The sequence below is a fragment of the Colobus angolensis genome, unplaced genomic scaffold, assembly GCF_000951035.1.
Source record: "Colobus angolensis palliatus isolate OR3802 unplaced genomic scaffold, Cang.pa_1.0 Scaffold188, whole genome shotgun sequence".
Classification (NCBI taxonomy): Eukaryota; Metazoa; Chordata; class Mammalia; order Primates; family Cercopithecidae; genus Colobus; species Colobus angolensis.
In genome coordinates, this window is record NW_012115021.1 from 1716147 (window position 1) to 1734027 (window position 17881).

At 51.0% G+C, this 17881-nt stretch overlaps 1 protein-coding gene across 1 annotated transcript in view; it reads left to right on the forward strand.

Moving 5' to 3' along the window:
• MAP3K15 (mitogen-activated protein kinase kinase kinase 15) overlaps positions 1-17881 on the forward strand; it is a 131074-nt gene that overhangs the window by 105107 nt on the left and 8086 nt on the right. Inside the window, exons 19-25 of the mRNA XM_011940266.1 lie at positions 6286-6443; positions 11806-11989; positions 12769-12928; positions 13647-13821; positions 14953-15138; positions 15404-15509; positions 17410-17575. Of these exons, the coding sequence (XP_011795656.1) occupies positions 6286-6443; positions 11806-11989; positions 12769-12928; positions 13647-13821; positions 14953-15138; positions 15404-15509; positions 17410-17575 (1135 nt within the window). The remainder of the gene's footprint in view (positions 1-6285; positions 6444-11805; positions 11990-12768; positions 12929-13646; positions 13822-14952; positions 15139-15403; positions 15510-17409; positions 17576-17881) is intronic.

A 17881-nucleotide genomic window follows, 5' to 3' on the forward strand; every position in this document is an offset into this window, starting at 1 on the left:
ATTATTATTTCTTTAGAAATGGAGCCTGACTCTGTCGCCCAGGCTGGAGTGCAGTGGCATGTTCTCAGCTCAGTACAACCTCCGCCACCCGGGTTCAAACGATTCTCCTGCCTCAGCCTCCCGAGTAGCTGGGACCACAGGTGTGTGCCACCGTGCCCGGCTAATTTTTGTATTTTTAGTAGAGACGGGGTTTCACCATGTTGGCCAGGCTGGTCTCGAACTCCTGACCTCAGGTGATCCACCCGCCTGCTTCGGCCTCCCAAAGTGCTGGGATCACAGGTGTGAGCCACTGTGCCTGGCCTATGAGAGCCAGATTTAAGGCAACCCAATTTTCCAGGAGTTGTGCATGATTCAGATGCCCCACAATGCCATCTTCACTTGGTTTTCTCGACAGAATCCAGCCTTTGGGATAGCTGATGTTCACACCCAACGTGCATCCCACCAGGGAGTGTTCCCTTGAGTATTTGAAATAGTTGTGTGTGTCCATCTCTCTGCTGGCAGTACTGAGAGTGGATGGTTACCCTGTGAAGACAGTAGTGCATAAAATGGAGCACCCAGTTTTCCATTATTGCCCTGTACCTTCCAGTGACATGGAAAGATGCTCCAATATGGTTTTGGAAATCCTTACATGCTCTTACTCAGGCAGCTTTTTTTTCCAGCAGCACTTCTTCTTGATGTAGCATGTGGATGAGTGATGTCATGGTGTGTAGTTCTGAACTTGGAGGTAGAAGACATGGGTTCTAGCCTAAGCGAATCCTTTAGCCTCTCTGAACCTCAGTTGCCTCCTACAGTGTAAAGTAGGAATAATGGTAGACAGTGCTTCCTCTGCCCAACCTTCCAGAGTCGTTTGAGTCAGATGGACAAAGCTACGTGGAGACAATTGGTAAGCCATCAAGTGCTCACCAGAAGTCAGATTTGTGGCAGGCAGCCTCCAAAATGACCCCCAATGATCCCTACCTCCTGATAGTCACACCCTTGCATAGTTCCCTCCCATTGAATGTGGACTGGACTTAGCGACTTGCTTCTACTGAATAGGAAGGAGTGGGAGTGATGGTGTGTGACCTGGAGACTAAGTCATAAAAGGCAGTGTGCCATTCCTCTTTCTCTTAGATCACTCTCTCTGAGGGAAGCCATGTCTCAAGCCAGTCCTATGGAGGATCCCGTGTAGTGAAAAACCAAAACCCTCCACTAGCTCTATCCTTAGTGAGTGGGCTTGGAAACTGATCCTCCACCTCCAGTCCAGCCTTCAGATGACTGTAGCCCCAGCTGATGTCTGGACTGCAACTTCCTGGGAGACCCTGAGCCAGGTCCACCTAGCTAGCTAGTTGCTCCCGGATTTCAACCCTTAGAAACTCTGTAAGACCTAACTGTTTGTTGTTTGAGTTGATAGATTTGGGGGATCATTTCTTAAACAGCAATAAATAACTAATATGAATGCCATTATTAAGTCCTTGCCTTTAGAAAGAGTGCTGTTCACCATGGCTCCATATTTTTAAAAATCTGCAAATTTATTTTTAACTTTTGTGGGTACATAGTAGGTATATATATTTATGGGGTATATAGACTTTTGATGCAGGCATATAATGTGTAATAATCACATCAGGGTAAATAAGGTATTTATTACCTCAGGCATTTATCCTTTGTGTTGCAAACAATCCAGTTATGCTCTTTTCATTTTTTTTAACTGTACAGTTTTTTTGTTTTGTTTGTTTGTCTGTTTGTTTTGAGACAAGGTCTCACTCCCATCTGCCCAGGCTGGAGTGCAGTGGCATGATCTTGGTTCACTGCAGCCCCAACTTCCTGAGCTCAGGTGATCCTCCCACCTCAGCCTCCCAAGTAGCTGGGACTACAGGTGTACACCACCACCCCTGACTAATTTTTTGTACATTTTTAGTAGAGATGGGGTCTCGCTCTGTTGCCCAGGCTGGTCTCAAACTCCTGGGCTCAAATGATCCACCCACCTCGGCCTCCCAAAGTGCTGGGATTGCAGGCATGAGCCACCATGCCCGGCCAAAATGTATTGACTATAGTCACCCTGTTGTGCTATCAAATACTAGATCTTATTCATTCTTTCTATTTTTTTTGTACCCACTAACCATCCCCACCTTCCCCCAGCCCCCACTGCCCTTCCCAGCCTCTGGTAACCATCCTTCTACTCTGTATGTCCCTGAGTTCTAGTGTTTTGATTTTTAGCTCCCACAAATAAGTGAGAGCACGTAATGTTTCTCTTTCTGTGCCTGACTTATTTCGCTTAATATAATGATCTCCAGTTCCATCCATGTTGTTGCAGATGACAGGATCTCATTCTTTTAATGGCTGACTAGTACTCCATTGTATACAAGTACCACATTTTCTTTATCCATTCATCTGATGATGGACACTTAGGTTGCCTCCAAATCTTAGCTATGGTGAAGAGCGCTGCAACAAACACGGGAGTGCAGACATCTCTTCGATATTCTGATTTCCTTTCTTTTGTTTATACCTAGGAGTGGGATTGCCGGATCCTATGATAACTCTATTTTTAGTTTTTTGAGGAATCTCCAAACTGTTCTCCATGGTGGTTGTACTGATTTATATTCCCACTAACAGTGTGTGAGGGTTCTCTTTTCTCTACGTCCTTGCCCACATTTGTTTTTGCCTGTCTTTTGGATATCAGCCATTTTAACTGCAGTGAGATACCATCTCACTGTGGTTTCGAGTTGCATTTCTCTGATGATTAGGGATGTTGAGCACCCTTTCATATGCCTGTTTGCCATTTGTATGTCTTCTTTTGAGAAATGTCTATTCAGATCTTTTGCCCATTTTAAAAAATCAGATTATTAGATGTTTTTCCGATAGAGTTGTGTGAGCTCCTTACGTGTTCTGGTGATTCATCCCTTGGCAGAGGGGTAGTTTGCAAATATTTTCTTCCATTCTGTGGGTTGTCTCTTCACTTTGCCGACTGTTTCCTTTGCTGTGCAAAATCTCCGAATTTAGAATTAAGCAGACTAAATAGGCTTCAATTATGAAATAATTGTACCAGGATGGACAGTTATTTGACCAGAGCCAATTAGCATTAGCCATTTGTGTTTGGTTTAGCATTTTTTTCTACTGCTGGATACATCTATAAATGTATTCTCTTGCTCTTTGAAGAAATAAATTTAGTGATTATATTAGGGTCCAGGCAGAAAAACAAAAATAACCCCAGTTATTTCCACGGAGAGAATTCAATAGAAATAACTGTTTGCTGGGTACCAAAAACCAAAAAGGCAGAAAGGGAAGCCCTGAGGTATCAGGAAGCCTGTGCCCCTGGGGCTTGGGGGTCAAATGGGAGGGTGACATTAGAACTTGTTGGGAGGGAGTGTCCCCAGGCTGGAGCACGTACCTCTGAGGGGCAAGATGAGGCTGGTTCTGGAAGTATAGGGTGACACACAGCTGGAGACTGGGGCCAACTAAGGGTCCAGTGTCAAGCTTAGGGCCACAGCAAGCACACAGCAGGTCTCCGCTCCCTCCCACATCCTTCCAGGGTCTCTCTTTAGCGCCACCTGCTTACAGAGCCTAATGGGGAGCTGTAAGCGAAGCAGAATCCCAGACTCAGCGTCACAGAGCAGAGCTGAGAGAGGATAACTTCGTAAGAAGCACAGTGTCGGATCCTTCCTCAATTAGAGATTCGTTAGAAGGCACATTCCCTGCCAAGACCTCTCCGTCTGTTACAGCAGCAAGAGCCCATAGGGGATATTATGTCACCGGACGTTCCCTTCTTGGGGCTCTGGGATTTCCCAACAGGGCATCAAGTGTAGTGCGCCGCCATGTTGCCCAACTCTGCAACTCACTGAACACTTCCCCACCAGGGCATCAGCTCTGGAGACCAAAGCCATCATTTGTGCCTCACCGATCTGTTGTGCTCACTGATACAACCCAATTCATATTTAAATCTATATTTAAGTCACTTGGAATTGAATAAAATTAAAACTTAAGAATGCATTTCTTCAGTCTCACTAGCTACATTTCAAGGGCCCAATAGTCAAATATATGAGGCTAGTGACTACCATATTTAACCACACAGAATAGAACATTGCCATCATTGTAGGACATTCTGTCCATCACAGCTGCCCCTAGAGTGTTTAAAATGGGCATGGAAAGAATGCTAATAAGACATAGGATCTTCCAGAGGGGTGCGTAGTAGGTAGCTTCTCCAAACTTTCTTTTTAACCAGTGCGCCCTTTGCTTTCTTTCTCTGTCTTTTTTTTTTTTTTTTTTTTTTTTTTGGAGAGTGCAGTGGTGTGATCTCAGCTCACTGCAAACCAGGTTCAAGGGATTCTCCTGTCTCAGCCTCCTGAGTAGCTGTGATCACAGGCACCCACCACCACGCCTGGCTAATTTTTGTATTTTTAGTAGAGACGGGGTTTCGCCATGTTGGCCACGCTGGTCTCGAACTTCTGACCTCAGGTGATCCGCCCGCCTTGGCCTCCCAAAGTGCTGGGATTATAGGTGTGAGCCACCGTGCCCGTCCCTGCTTTCATTGATTAAAACTGAGGAAACCTTTGGTTGTGTAATCCTGAGATAGTTCTTTGAATTTCTCTGGGTTTCAGTGTTCTATTCGCGCGTGGCCAAGGTCATTTCTGACTTTGCTATCTTCTTTGCCAGTCCCCAGTAGCTGCTGTCACTTCCACACGTGTCCCCTTTGCACAGGCTGAGTTTTAAGGAAAACAAAGGATGTTATTCACAGAGCCCTTTACTGACCTCCCCTTGTGCTGTCTCCCCTCAACAACCCTTCAGCTTCCCGCGGCCGCAGCTGATCACCACCTTCCCTGTGGCACACCTCTGGTAGCTCGTGACCCACAAGAGCACGTCCAAAGCCAGAGCCCTGGGCCTGTGCCCTTGCCATAGCCTCCTTAACTCTTCCCACACCCTGCCCTGTGTCAGACATGGCTTGTTCCCCAGACCCGCTATCTATCTCACACCCATGATCCCCTTTGTCCAGCTCTCCGGCCTTCACAGCAGGACCCTGCTTCCCTGACAACCCCGGCTACCAACCCAGCAAAGTCACACTTTACCCAGGCTGCTGCCCACCAAGGCCTGAGCCTGGCAGGGGTGCTAGAACCCAGGCGGGACTCTTCCAGCAGATGACTTTGGGCTGCAGACTCCCCAGCGGCCTGGCTGAAGCCCTGTCTGGGCTGCTCTGCCATCCCAGATTGTCCCCGATTCTGCCTTCCCCTCCGCTCCCAGGTGTTGAACCTGCCGTGTGGTCCGCAGCCGGCCCTGCCCGCCCCGATCCCTCCCGCTTTGTCCTGCAGAGACCTTCTCCCCAATAAATCTCTCGTATGTTTCATCTCGTCTTGGCATTTACTCCTCAGAGACCCAAATGGACACAGCCATAGATTTCCCTGACCCAAACCAGGCAGAGAGTCAGACCCTATTTTATTAATGTTCTTATAGCCTTCTGTGTATTTCTCTGTCCTAGCACCTACCACATTTTGCCGTTACTGCCGCCGCTGCCAGCATTCTGTCTGTCTCCTCCACCAGGCAGCTCCCTACCATCAGGCTGTGTTTCTCACGTTCTGGCTTCCCTGTATTTGGCATGTACTAATATGTGCTGACTGAATGGCACCATTTGTCCTTTGAGGGGCCAGGCAGTCCTCTCTCCACGTGGTTAGTATTAAAGGAAGGCATGTTGCATGTCTCTGGTCAAAGAAAGATGCAACCAGGCAGGTGCAGTGGCTCACGCCTATAATCCCAGCACTTTGGGAAGCCAAGGCAGGCACATCACCTGAGGTCAGGAGTTCGAGACCAGCCTGGCCAACATGGTAAAACTTCGTTTCTACTAAAAATACAAAAATTAGCCGGGCATGGTGGTTTGTGCCTCTATTCCCAACTACTTGGGTGGCTGTGGCATGAGAATCGCTTGAACCCGGGAGGCGGAGTTTGCAGTGAGCCGAGATCATGCCACTGCACTACAGCCTGGGTGACAGAATGAGACTCTGTCTCAAAAAAAAATAAAATAAAATAAAATTTATGCATGGGACAAGACTCCATCTGCCATTCATGAAGCCATTCATTTCAGTTAGTGGTGGGTTTTTTGTTTTGTTTTGGAGACAAGGTCTTGCTATATTGCCCAGGCTGGTCTCCAACACCTGGGCTCCGGTGATCCTCCTGCCTCAGCCTCCGGAGTAGCTGGGACTACAGGCCACTTAGTTTCTGTGGCGTGTTGCCACAGAAACTTAGGCCACTTAACTACAGGCCACTTAGTTTCTGTGGCATTCAGCAATATGGTATCCACAGTCTGATTGTTTTTTTTCCAAATAGGCACCCTGCAGTACATGGCACCTGAGATAATTGACCAAGGGCCTCGTGGGTATGGTGCCCCAGCCGATATCTGGTCCCTGGGCTGCACCATCATCGAGATGGCCACCAGCAAGCCTCCATTCCATGAGCTCGGTGAGCCGCAGGCAGCCATGTTCAAAGTAAGTCATGCTTTGTGATTGAGGTTGGGCATGGTTGGGAAGTAGAATTAAAAACAAAGTCTCCTCCCAGTGCAGAAAACCTCTCCACAAAGGTAGGAGAGAAGGAAAGAGTTTTTTATTGAATAAGCATTAAACCAGAATGTGAGATGCGTCACAGGCGATCCGCTGAGACTGCAAAGACGGAAAGCAATCTCACCGCTTCATAGAAGCGAGCAGACACAACCCATGACATCTGTGTTCTCAAGAGAGACCAGAACCAGTCCTCAAGTAAGACAACTTCGTGGCGCCATTTGTCACACAGAGCTCATCTTAGATTCACCTGGTGATGGTTTCATCCAAAGGAAAATATATAGGCCGGGCCTGGTGGCTCACACCTTAACACCAGCAATTTGGGAGGCCGAGATGGGTAGATCACCTGAGGTCAGGAGTTAGAGACCAGCCTGGGCATCATGGCAAAACCCCGTCTCTAATACAAAACACAAAAATCAGCTGGACGTGGTGGTGTACGCCTGTAATCCCAGCTACTTGGGAGGCTGAAATAGGAGAATCGCTTGAACCCGGGAGGCAGAGGTTGCAGTGAGCTGAGATTGCGAGATTGCACCACTGCAGTCCAGCCTGGGTGACAGAGCGAGACACCGCCTCAAAAAAAAAGGAAAACACTAAACTTCTCGTATCTTTAAGACAGTAGGTAGGTAGGTAGTTTTGGAGTGAAGCCACCACCAAAGTTAAAAACCTACCTTCCTATTTCTGGGGAGAGCAGAGTTATGAAAAAATTAATAAAAGATGGCAAGTTTGAAAAAAAAGAAAAGGAAACTAGCAGATAGAGACCCTATCTTCTTTGATGATTACATTTCAAAGAGATGGCTTCCAGGTCCTTGCAAAAGACATTTCTGGCAAGAGGCTTATTTAGCTGTTTAAAAGATTCACGTGCAATTTGGAGACAGAAAGAACCTTACAATTATAAGTTCTCTAAAGTCAAGGCTCTAAGAAAGCTGGGTGGGGTGGGGGAGGGTCCTTTCCCCTTATTTTCAACAGGGAGAATCCAGGCCCTTAGTTTCCCTTCATGTTTGCTCTTACGGTGGGTAAGACTCAAAGGCCATGTGGCATCTGTGCCTTTGGGGGACAGGTTTCTGACTGGCTTCTGGAGAGGTGGGAGTTGGGCTGTCAGGTAAATATAGCCCTTATCATCCCAACAACCCTCCCGGAGCTAACAGGAAGGGCAGTCCATGTGCTGGGGCCAGCATAGTGTAGATTGAGCATTGTGGGTGGGGGTTTTTACGGCCGAGCAGCCAAAATTGTGGAAAGGGATGTCCTTCCTTGTGGCCTCACGGGAAGCTGATGCCAGGACACCCCTGTGTACCCAAGGTCAGGTGTGCAGCTTCTGGCCTCGTGTATACTTAGAAACATGTAAGGGGCTTGATACGGTTTGGCCGTGTCTCTACCCGAATCTCATCTTGAATTGTACTTCCCATAATCCCCACGTGTTGTGGGAGGGACCTGGTGAGGATAATTGAATCATGGGGGCGATTTCCCCCGTCCAGTTCTTGTGATAGTGAGTTCTCACGAGATCTGATGGTTTTATAAGGGCTTCCCTTCCCCTTGGCTGGTTCTCATTCTCTCTCCTCCCGCCCTGTGAAGAGGTGCCTTCTGCCGTGAATGTCAATGTCCTGAGGCCTCCCCAGCCACGTGGAACTGTGAATCAATTAAACCTCTTTACAAATTACCCAGTCTCAGGTATTTCTTCATAGCAGCATGAGAACGGACTAATGCAGGGCTCCAGCCCTAGGATGCCGTCTCCAGCACTGACCTTCCATGGAGCACTGGCTTGAGAGAGCAGGCTCACAAAAGGACGAATGGCCATTGCTTATGGATGATGAGGCCACAGTGTGTGGACATGGCCCTGATAGAATGCGATTCCAGAGGCCTCTTCCTGGCTTCTCTGCCAAACATGGTGCCTTCATGGCCTGTGTCTGTGCCGGGCTCCCTGCTTGCCTCTTGGGCAGAAGGAACTTGGAGGTGTGAGGATGGGTTTCTGCCGGTTGAGGTGAGGGCAGCACATTCAATGGGTCCCGAGTGCTGCCTGTTTGGGTGCCTTGGCTGCTGTCTTAAGCCTGGCCAGGCCCCTGAAGAAGGTTCTCAGGGCTTCTCGCCCTCCCGTCAGCTGCTTGGGTTCAGAGCCAAGGCCAACACCTTGAGTCGACAAGAGTCTTCTGACACCTGCAATCCCAAGAGGACCCTGAGTGCCTGGGCTGGAAGACGGCGACGACCTTCCTCAGCACTTTGACCCTCTGCGGTGGACCCTGTTGGGGCCATTGTAGATCTAACCTGCCGCTTCCATAGCAGCGTTGGAATAAACAGCAGCGGGTGATGACAAAAACATGAGGCCCACCTGAGAGCCATGACTGGCTGTTTTCTGACCAGCTGACTTCCGGGAAACCAGGGAGAGAGCTGAAGGCTGTGACTGGCTCGATTGCTCAGTAGGGCATGAGTGACTCCCCGCCTCCACTTGTTTTTGTTTAGCTAATTCACTGTACAAAGGCCTTTTTTTTTTTTTTTTTTTTTGGACAGAGTCTTACTCTGTCGCCCAGGCTGGAGTGCAGTGGTGTGATCTTGGCTCACTGCAGCCTCTGCCTCCCGGGTTCAAGGGATTCTCCTGCCTTAGCCTCCCGAGTAGCTGGGATTATAGGCGTGGGCCACAATGCCTGGCTATTTTGTATTTTTAGTAGAGATGGGGTTTCACCATGTTGGCCAGGCTGGTCTGGCAACTCCAGTGATCCACCTGCCTCCGCGTCCCAAAGTGCTGGGATGACAGGCAAGGGCCACCGTGCCCAGCCTGTACAAAGGGTTTGAAAATGTATTGACTTCTTTGGATGGCATATGAAGTCACTTTTCATTGCCAATGAGAAAGTTATTATTAAATAAATAATGGCCCCTGTGTTATTTATTTCTGGGACCCTTCAATCCTTTAGAAAAATTTCAAGAAACTTCTGGGCAGTATCTGAAACAAAGGAAACTCTCTTTCCCCCGAAGGGACTGTTGCAGATTTAACTGTGTCACCCAAAAATGATCTATGAAGTCCTAACCCCCAGTACCTCAGAATGTGACCTTCTTTGGAAATAGGGTCGTTACAAAGAAAATCAAATGAAAATGGGGTCTGGAACATGGGCCCTAATCCAGTATGACTGATGTCTTTATACTTTTTTTTCTTTTTTTAATCTTTTTATTTTTTTAACTAGTCAAGTGAAATAGTGGGAGTGGAGAAGGAACAAAGAAATCTGTAACTGGTTGTCATCAACTAGCTGCAAACACCACTGCACTTGGACCAGCCTGGTGTCTTTTAAAAAGAGGGGGACATTTGAGCCAGGTGCAGTGGCTCACCCCTATAATCCCAGCACTTCGGGAGGCTGATGCAGGAGGATCACTTGAGGCCAGGAGTTCAAGATCCCCTGGGGCAACATAGCAAGACCCCGTGTCTACAAAAGATTAAAAAATTAGCCCATTTGGTGGCACACACCTGTGGTCCCAGCTACTCAGGAACCTGAGGCGGGAGGATCCCTTGGGCCCAGGAGTTGGAGGCTGCAGTGAGCTATAATCATGCTACTGTATTCCAGCCTGGGCGAACAAGTGAGACCCTGTCTCAAAAAGTTGGGGGGTGGGGGTGGAGGCTTGAACACACATGCTCAGAAGACAAAGTGCGATCCCCAGGGGAATGCCTCGGGGAGGCAGAGGAGTGAGGGGGGTGCATCTAGGAGCCAAGGAGTGCCAGAGACCACCTGAAGACCACGAGAAGCTAGAAGAGGCAAAGGGGGATTCCCTACATGTTTCAGGAGTCCCTGGCCCTGCCAACACTTGGATCTTGAACTTCCGGCCTCCAGGACTGTGAGATAATAAGCTCCTGTTGTTTCAGCCACCCAGTTTGTGGTATTTTGTTACAGTGGCACAAGGAGACCTATATGAGGACCTTTTGGGTCACAGCAAAGCACCCTTAAAGAGGACATCCCGGCCGGGTGTCAGCGTGCTGCCCACATGTGCTGTCTTCTGAGCGCCAGGGGAGAGGCCACCCTTTCCTCTTCATGTTCTTGCCTGAATGTTGGTCTTTGTACCCCTAGCGCCTGTGAGCACTGCCGACTTAACCTCCCTACCGCTCAGGTGGGAGGAGCCACCTGTGAGGCGCCCTGCATTGCAGACCTGGTGGGGGGATTTCACCCAGCATTCAGTGTTCTTCGAATCCGTAACTCCTGAGCTGGGCAGCCTGGCCAGGAGGAGCGGTGCGTTGGAAACAGCACATGGCCGTGGCTGCCAAGTCAAGGGGACATGAAGTCGGGAGGCTCTCCCCTCTACACTGCAGTGGGGCTGGTGGAGGCTGAGCCAGCCCCCAGGAGCTGGGAATGGGTGAGGACCAAACAGCTTCTGCGCCTGGATTGTTGGGTGGGCTTGGAAAAGACACAGGGTGGACTGCGGAACGGAAGGTGACAACTCCTAAAAAGATGAGAGGGCCACCCTGCCGGGAACAGTATGAATGAGGGGCTGTGTAACATGTCATGGAAGCATGCCCATGTCACAGCAAGATGTGAAAACTCAGAACCAACTCTTGCTTCCCTACAGGTCACAGGGACAGAGAGCCGTTACTTACCTGTCTGTACGTGGGCGGCCTCAAGGTTTTGTCTGCTTGTGGTTTTGAGCTGGAGGCTGGGAATCTGGGCTGTGGATGCAGAGGGACTGAGAGGTGTTAAAGGCATCTCTTGGGGACCCTGTGCGTCAGGGAACAGGTAACAGATGCCTTTGAGTATCCTTAGAGGACATGCCGCCCTAGGCTGTGGCCCAAGTCCCATCTCAGTTCTCTACTGCTATGTACCCAACCACCCCAAAATTTCAGAAGCTTAAAGCGATGACTTTTTCTCTTGCCTCTGTGAGCTGACTGTTGGCTCTTCTGTGGGTCTCGCCTGGGCTCGCTCACGTGGTTGCAGCCAAGGTGGTTTGGCTGGAGCAGAGTGGCCTGAGAGGCCCCTCCCTCGTGGCAGTTCCAGCTGGGATGGCTGGGGCGTCCTCTCCGCGGAATTGTGCCTCCTGGGCTTCCTCTCTGCATGGTGTTCTCGGGGCTTTAAGGGGGACTAGCGGAGCCACAAGACCTCTTAAGACCCAGGCCCCGAAACTCTCACCATGTCACTTGTGTCACCATCTGTTGGTCAAAGTCAAGTCACAAGATGCCGGGGGCAGGGCGGGAAATGGACTCCACCTTGGGGTGGAGGCATGGGTTATGCCCGCCCTGTGCCAGGTGTACAGGAGCTTTGGACTGAGACGTGGATACCCGAATTCACCCAAGGCCTCACTGACGCATCGGTTGCCTCTCCCTTAAACACAGGTGGGCATGTTTAAGATCCACCCTGAGATTCCAGAAGCCCTGTCAGCTGAAGCCCGAGCCTTCATTTTATCCTGTTTCGAGCCTGACCCCCACAAACGTGCCACCACCGCTGAGCTACTGAGAGAGGGTTTCTTAAGGCAGGTGAACAAGGGCAAGAAGAACCGAATTGCCTTCAAGCCCTCAGGTGAGGCCTCCCTGGCCAGCTGGGACAGCACTCTGGCCACATGAATGCTGGGCCCCTGGGCTTCTCTGCTGCTCAGGAGGGAGAGTTCTGGCTGTCCAGAGCACTGGGCTGCTCACGTCATGCCCATTTTTGTAAAGAGTGACGGGACCTATGCAGTAGGTTTGGAGGTTGTCAAAATTTAACTAATAAATGCACCTCGATCTCCTGACAGAGGCCCAGGGAGTCTCTGGGTGGCTGGACTGCCCTCTGCTGGAAGTTGTTCCTTCAGGATTGGGAAGAGAGTGGGGCGGCAGGAGGTACCCCAGCTGGGGTTCTTTGTCTTCCCCACGTGCAGAGCCTGGGGCTTCAGTTTTGGATCCTGGCTTGTCATCATGTGCCAACCCTGACCTTGATTAAAGGATGTGTCAGGGAGGTTTGCCTGAGGTGGCTGTCCTGCAGGCCACCGAAGTCCAGTGACACCTTCTGGGGCAGTAAGTCCTAACTGGCAATGATGTAAGAGTGGCCCCTGAAAAGGAAGCAGTTTGTCCTCTTTTCCCTGGTACCGATCAGGGTCAGAAGCCACCACAGAGTGACTCAGCAACTTGCTGCATGACGGACCCCCGGCTGCACGCGTCGGAGTAGAAATACCGCACCTGGGGCCCATACCCCGCCCGACCCACATTTCTCCAGGATCCTAGGTGCCTGGGCAATTCACCTGGGCTTGAGGGGCTGCCGGGGACTCAGCCCTACCCCGTCCCTCTCTGACACTCCCCATTCGGTGTCTGGCTGTCCCCCTACAGAAGGTCCCCGGGGTGTCGTCCTGGCCCTGCCCACACAGGGGGAGCCCGTGGCCACCAGCAGCAGTGAGCACAGCTCCGTCTCCCCGGACTCTGACGCCCAGCCTGACGCGCTCTTTGAGAGGACCCAGGCGCCCAGGCACCACCTTGGCCACCTTCTCAGGTACACCCGCGTCCTGTCCCTCCGCTGCGGGCCCGAAAGGGTGCTGGCAGTCCTCTGCCACAAGGCACCTCCCTGGTCCCAAGCAGATGGCCACTGAGGGGTTTTGCTTCCCTTCTGCAGAGCAGTAGGGCGGCTGGGTGGTCCCATCCTGGCAAGGAGGGTGCTTCATTCACTCGCTGTCCCTTCCCCTCCCTCCCTGTCCTTTCATTCCCCACATGTGCCCTCACCCATCTCTCCTCTTCCCTTCTTTCTCCCCTCTCCTTCGATACTTCCCCTCTTTACTCTTCCCCTTTTCTCTCCCCATCACCTCCCCTCGCCCCCTCTGTCCCTTCATCTTCCGGCTCTCTCCTCCTCCCGTGCCCCTCCTCCCCCCCCCGTTCTTTTCCTTCCTCTCTCTTCCTCCTCCCCCCCCATCCCCCTCACCTTTCCTCCCTCACTTCTCCTCCTGGGCTTGCCCCCTTCCCTCCCTCCCTCCTCCCCCTCTCCTGGGAGGCTCCTTTATCCCGCCTCCCCCTCCTTCTGTTCTCCCCCCTGCTGTGGGGGTTGACAGAACGCTGCATGTCTGTCCTTTCTCTGACAATTTCATCTTCTTGAGCACAGGGACTGCATCGCCGTTAGCTCTCAGCCCTCCTCCAGGGCGCCCTAATGTGACACACTCCCGGGGACAGTGCCCCGGCACGCGCAGAGATTGTCACACGTGTTTGGTGTTTGTCCACAGTGTTCCAGACGAAAGCTCAGCCTTGGAAGACCGCGGCTTGGCCTCATCCCCGGAGGACAGGGACCCAGGCCTCTTCCTGCTACGCAAGGACAGTGAGCGCCGTGCCATCCTGTACAAAATCCTCTGGGAGGAGCAGAACCAGGTGGCTTCCAACCTGCAGGAGTGCGTGGCCCAGGTACTTGCCGGGGGGAGGGCACCGACTCTTCCCGCTGCCTCTGCCCAAGTCCCAGTCCCCAGACAGGTCCAGTCAGGGACCTCGGTTCCTGCCGCCCTGGAACATCTGCATAGTTACAGTGATCACTGTAAATGTTTCCCTAATGTCCTTCCCTTCCCCAACAAAACAAAAGAAAATACAAAGAAGAAAGCTCTGCCGAAACGTGGATTTGCAGATACCGCAGTGATTCTAGGCATTGGTGGGGCGGTGCTGCCACCTGGTGAAAACCAGCCAGACTGTAGCAGAAAGCCCGAAGCGCTTTCTCTGGCCTCTCTCATGATCCGGTTTTGAGTCCTGGAGTTAATCCCCAACTGTAGGACATGCTAGAGCTGCCCTCAGAAGCTGGGAGAACAGCCACCTTGGGGAGAGTGGTTATGGGTGAAAATACCTGATTTTGAACTAGGGCGCAGGACTGGCAAACCGATCCCCCTCCCTTATTTCAGTTTATTATTATTGTTTTTTAATCTTTATTATTATTTTTAGAGAGTCTCACTGTCGCCCAGGCTGGAGTGCAGCAGTGTGGTCTCGGCTCACTGCATCCTCCACCTCCTAGGTTCAAGTGAATCTCCCGCCTCAGCCTTCCGAGCAGCTGGGATTACATGGTGCCCGCCACCACACCCAGCTAATGTCTGTATTTTTAGTAGAGATGGGGTTTCGCCTTGTTGGCCAGGCTGGTCTCGAACTCCTGACCTCAGGAGATCCGCCTGCCGAGACTTCCCAAAGTGCTGGGATTACAGGTGTGAACCACCACGCCCGGGCCCCCTCCCTTATTTCAGATGGAAAAGGGCCTTTTAGGAAAAGGCCGCTGCTCCGCTCCGAACTATGTCTATGGCCTTGATGGGGGCTCTTACAAGGGGTTAAACAGGAGGCCATTCGCAGAGGGGCTTAGCTGTGCACCCACCAGGGAGAAGAGGCCAGAACCCTGACAGGAAGGTTATGGAGGGAATTCCAGGAACCAACAGAGACCCCTTCTCCCCTGGGAGTTCCACAAGTTTCTTAGCAAATGGACCATCTTGCTTCCCCCAGTATGTTCTGAATTCTCGCTTTCTCAATCCGACTTACTCAGCGAAAATGATGTGTGTGTGTTGTCAGAGTTCCGAAGAGTTGCATCTCTCAGTTGGCCACATCAAGCAAATCATTGGGATCCTGAGGGACTTCATCCGCTCCCCAGAGCACCGGGTGATGGCGACCACAATATCAAAGCTCAAGGTGGACCTGGACTTTGACAGCTCGTCCATCAGTCAGATTCACCTGGTGCTGTTCGGATTTCAGGATGCCGTAAGTGCTCCGTCTGGCCCTAGGGAACACACCAGATCGTGGAATTCAGTTACCATTTCCTCCATAGCCCCCATCTCTTCTTAACTGTGTGCACCCGAATCCTGAGCTTCAGCAGCTCCTCCTAAACAGTGAAGTCCAGGAAGTGGCATCCGGGTGAACTGGCCAATTGCATGCGGCCCCCAAGACGATGAGTATAGATTGTCATGATTCTCCGTGCGATGCACTAGAAATCTGGATTTTTGTGATTTTTTTTTCGTTTTTTTAGGTAAATAAAATTTTGAGGAACCACTTAATTAGGCCCCACTGGATGTTCGCGATGGACAACATCATCCGCCGAGCCGTGCAGGCCGCGGTCACCATTCTCATCCCGGGTGAGCGCCCCTTTTGTGGTCAAGGTCAGCTTTAGGCCATGAAAAGATAAGAAGTATCCTCTTCATCCAACAGTTTTTGCTTTTCTCTTTTCCATCTTGGTTATCTACTTCCTTGCAATTAAATGCATGTTGTCATAGACCTCTTGCAGGGCTGATTCTGCAGTTCTGAGAGCATCTCATGGTGCTGTATTTACATGTCCCTGAAGCATAATGAAGGTGACTGCACATAGACTAAACTCACGATCTCAAAAGGGAGCATGGGGCCGGGTGTGGTGGCTCACGCCTGTAATCCCAGCACTTTGGGAGGACAAGGTGGGCAGATCAACTGAGGTCAGGAGTTCGAGACCAGCCTGGCCAACACGGTGAAACCCCGTCTCTATTAAAAATACCAAAAAATTAGCGAGGCTTGGTGGCACGTGCCTGTAATCTCAGCTACTCAGAGGCTGAGACAGGAAAATCTCTTGAACCTAGGTGGTGGAGGTTGCAGTGAGCCGAGATCACGCCACTGCCCTCCAGCCTGGGCAACAGAGTGAGATTCCATCTCAATAAAAATAAAATTAAATTAAAAGGGAGCATGGGGCCAGAGAGGAAGGATCCTCCAGTCCCCTGGTATCCCCCTCATTGTGCACTGAGGAATGCCTCCTGGGTAATTGACAATACAGTGGCTCAGATTCCTCTCTCTGAATCATCACATAGTAGTCACAGAAATCTTTGGTTTTTGTCGATTTCCTTTTTGAAATGTTACCAAAGTTGATTCTCCTTCTCTGGCAACTTCTTCCTGCTAAGGGAGGCTTTACAGCCTATTCTGTTGCCATCACGGTTCCCCCTTTCCTTCAGCCGCCTGCTGATCGGCTCTGGCTCACCCTCCTGAATGCGCTGTGTAGCCCAGGCTCGGCTGCAGGAGAGGCTTGGGAAACCCCAGTGCTTAATTCCTCTCCCACTCCAAGCAGACATCTTCTGTAGTAAAATGGCACAGGCTTGGGTGGCAGTCTGGCTGTACCTATTTCTTATTTTCTTTCTTTCTTTTTTTTTTTCTGAGACAGTCTTGCTCTATCACTCAGGCTGGAGTGCAGTGGCGCAATCTCAGCTCACTGCAGCCTCCACCTCCTGGGTTCAAGTGATTCTTGTGCCTCAGCCTTCCGAGTAGCTGGGATTACAGGGGTACGCACCACCACGCCCAGCTAATTTATTAATTAATTTATATTATTACTTTACACGGAGTCTTGCTCTGTCACCAGGCTGGAGTGCAGTGACGTGATCTCGCCTCACTGCAATCTTGATCTCCCAGGTTCAAGCAATTCTCCTGCCTCAGCCTCCCGAGTAGCTGGGGCTACAGGTGTGCGCCACCACACCCAGCTAATTTTTCTAGTAGAGATGGGGTTTCACCACGTTGGCCAGGATGGTCTTGATCTCTTGACCTTGTGATCTGCCCGCCTCAGCCTCCCAAAGTGCTGGGATTACAGGCGTGAGCCACTGCACCTGGCCCCGGCTAATTTTTGTATATATTTTTTAATAGAGATGTGGTTTCACCATGTTGACCAGGCTGGTCTCGAACTCCTGACCTCAAGTCATCTGCCTGCCTCAGCCTCCCAAAGTGCTGGGATTGCAGGCGTAAGCCACCGCGCCTGGCCTGGTTGTACCCTTTGAATGCTGGCCTTGGCTCGCTTTATATCCTTAAGCCTCAATTTCTTCCTCTGGAAACTGGCGTGATCAGCTTTACGCTGCAGAGAACCAAATAGAACGGTCTCCTCTCCATTTGTAAAGTCAGCAGTCCCCTAATGGAGCATGGCACGGGCCGGGCCAGCTTCCAAACACCCCGGTTTGCTGACCTGGGTGTCTGTGACCCCAGGCCCTATTGGCCTGGTTTGCTCACCATGGTCATGTCTTGTGTGATCTGCAGAGCTCCAAGTCCACTTTGAGCCTACCTGTGAGACTGATGGGATAGATAAGGACATGGATGAAGCGGAAGAGGGCTATGCCCCAGTGGCCAGACCTGGCCCGGAGGCCCAGCCCCACCAGCAGCACCTGAGCCTCCAGCTGGGTGAGCTCAGGCAGGAGACCAACAGGTGAGGAGCTTCCGGATCCTCTGGGAGCAGGGGCTGGGACAGAGGCCTGAGCCACCAAGATGCTGATGAATTGGTTTGGTTGTTGAGTGTCTCACCCAGGTCTTAGGAAAAAGCAGCTTCATCATCCACGAACTGGGCAAGGGCGTATTCTCAGCTTCGATTGAGGGACTAGAGGAATGCCTTCCTTTAAAAAAAAAAAAAAAAATTAAGAATCAGTGGTATAGTACCTTGCCCCAGGCCACACAGAAATTACTCATACTAAAGGCAGCAGCATCTCTGAATTCTTTCTCTCTGTCTTTTCACCAA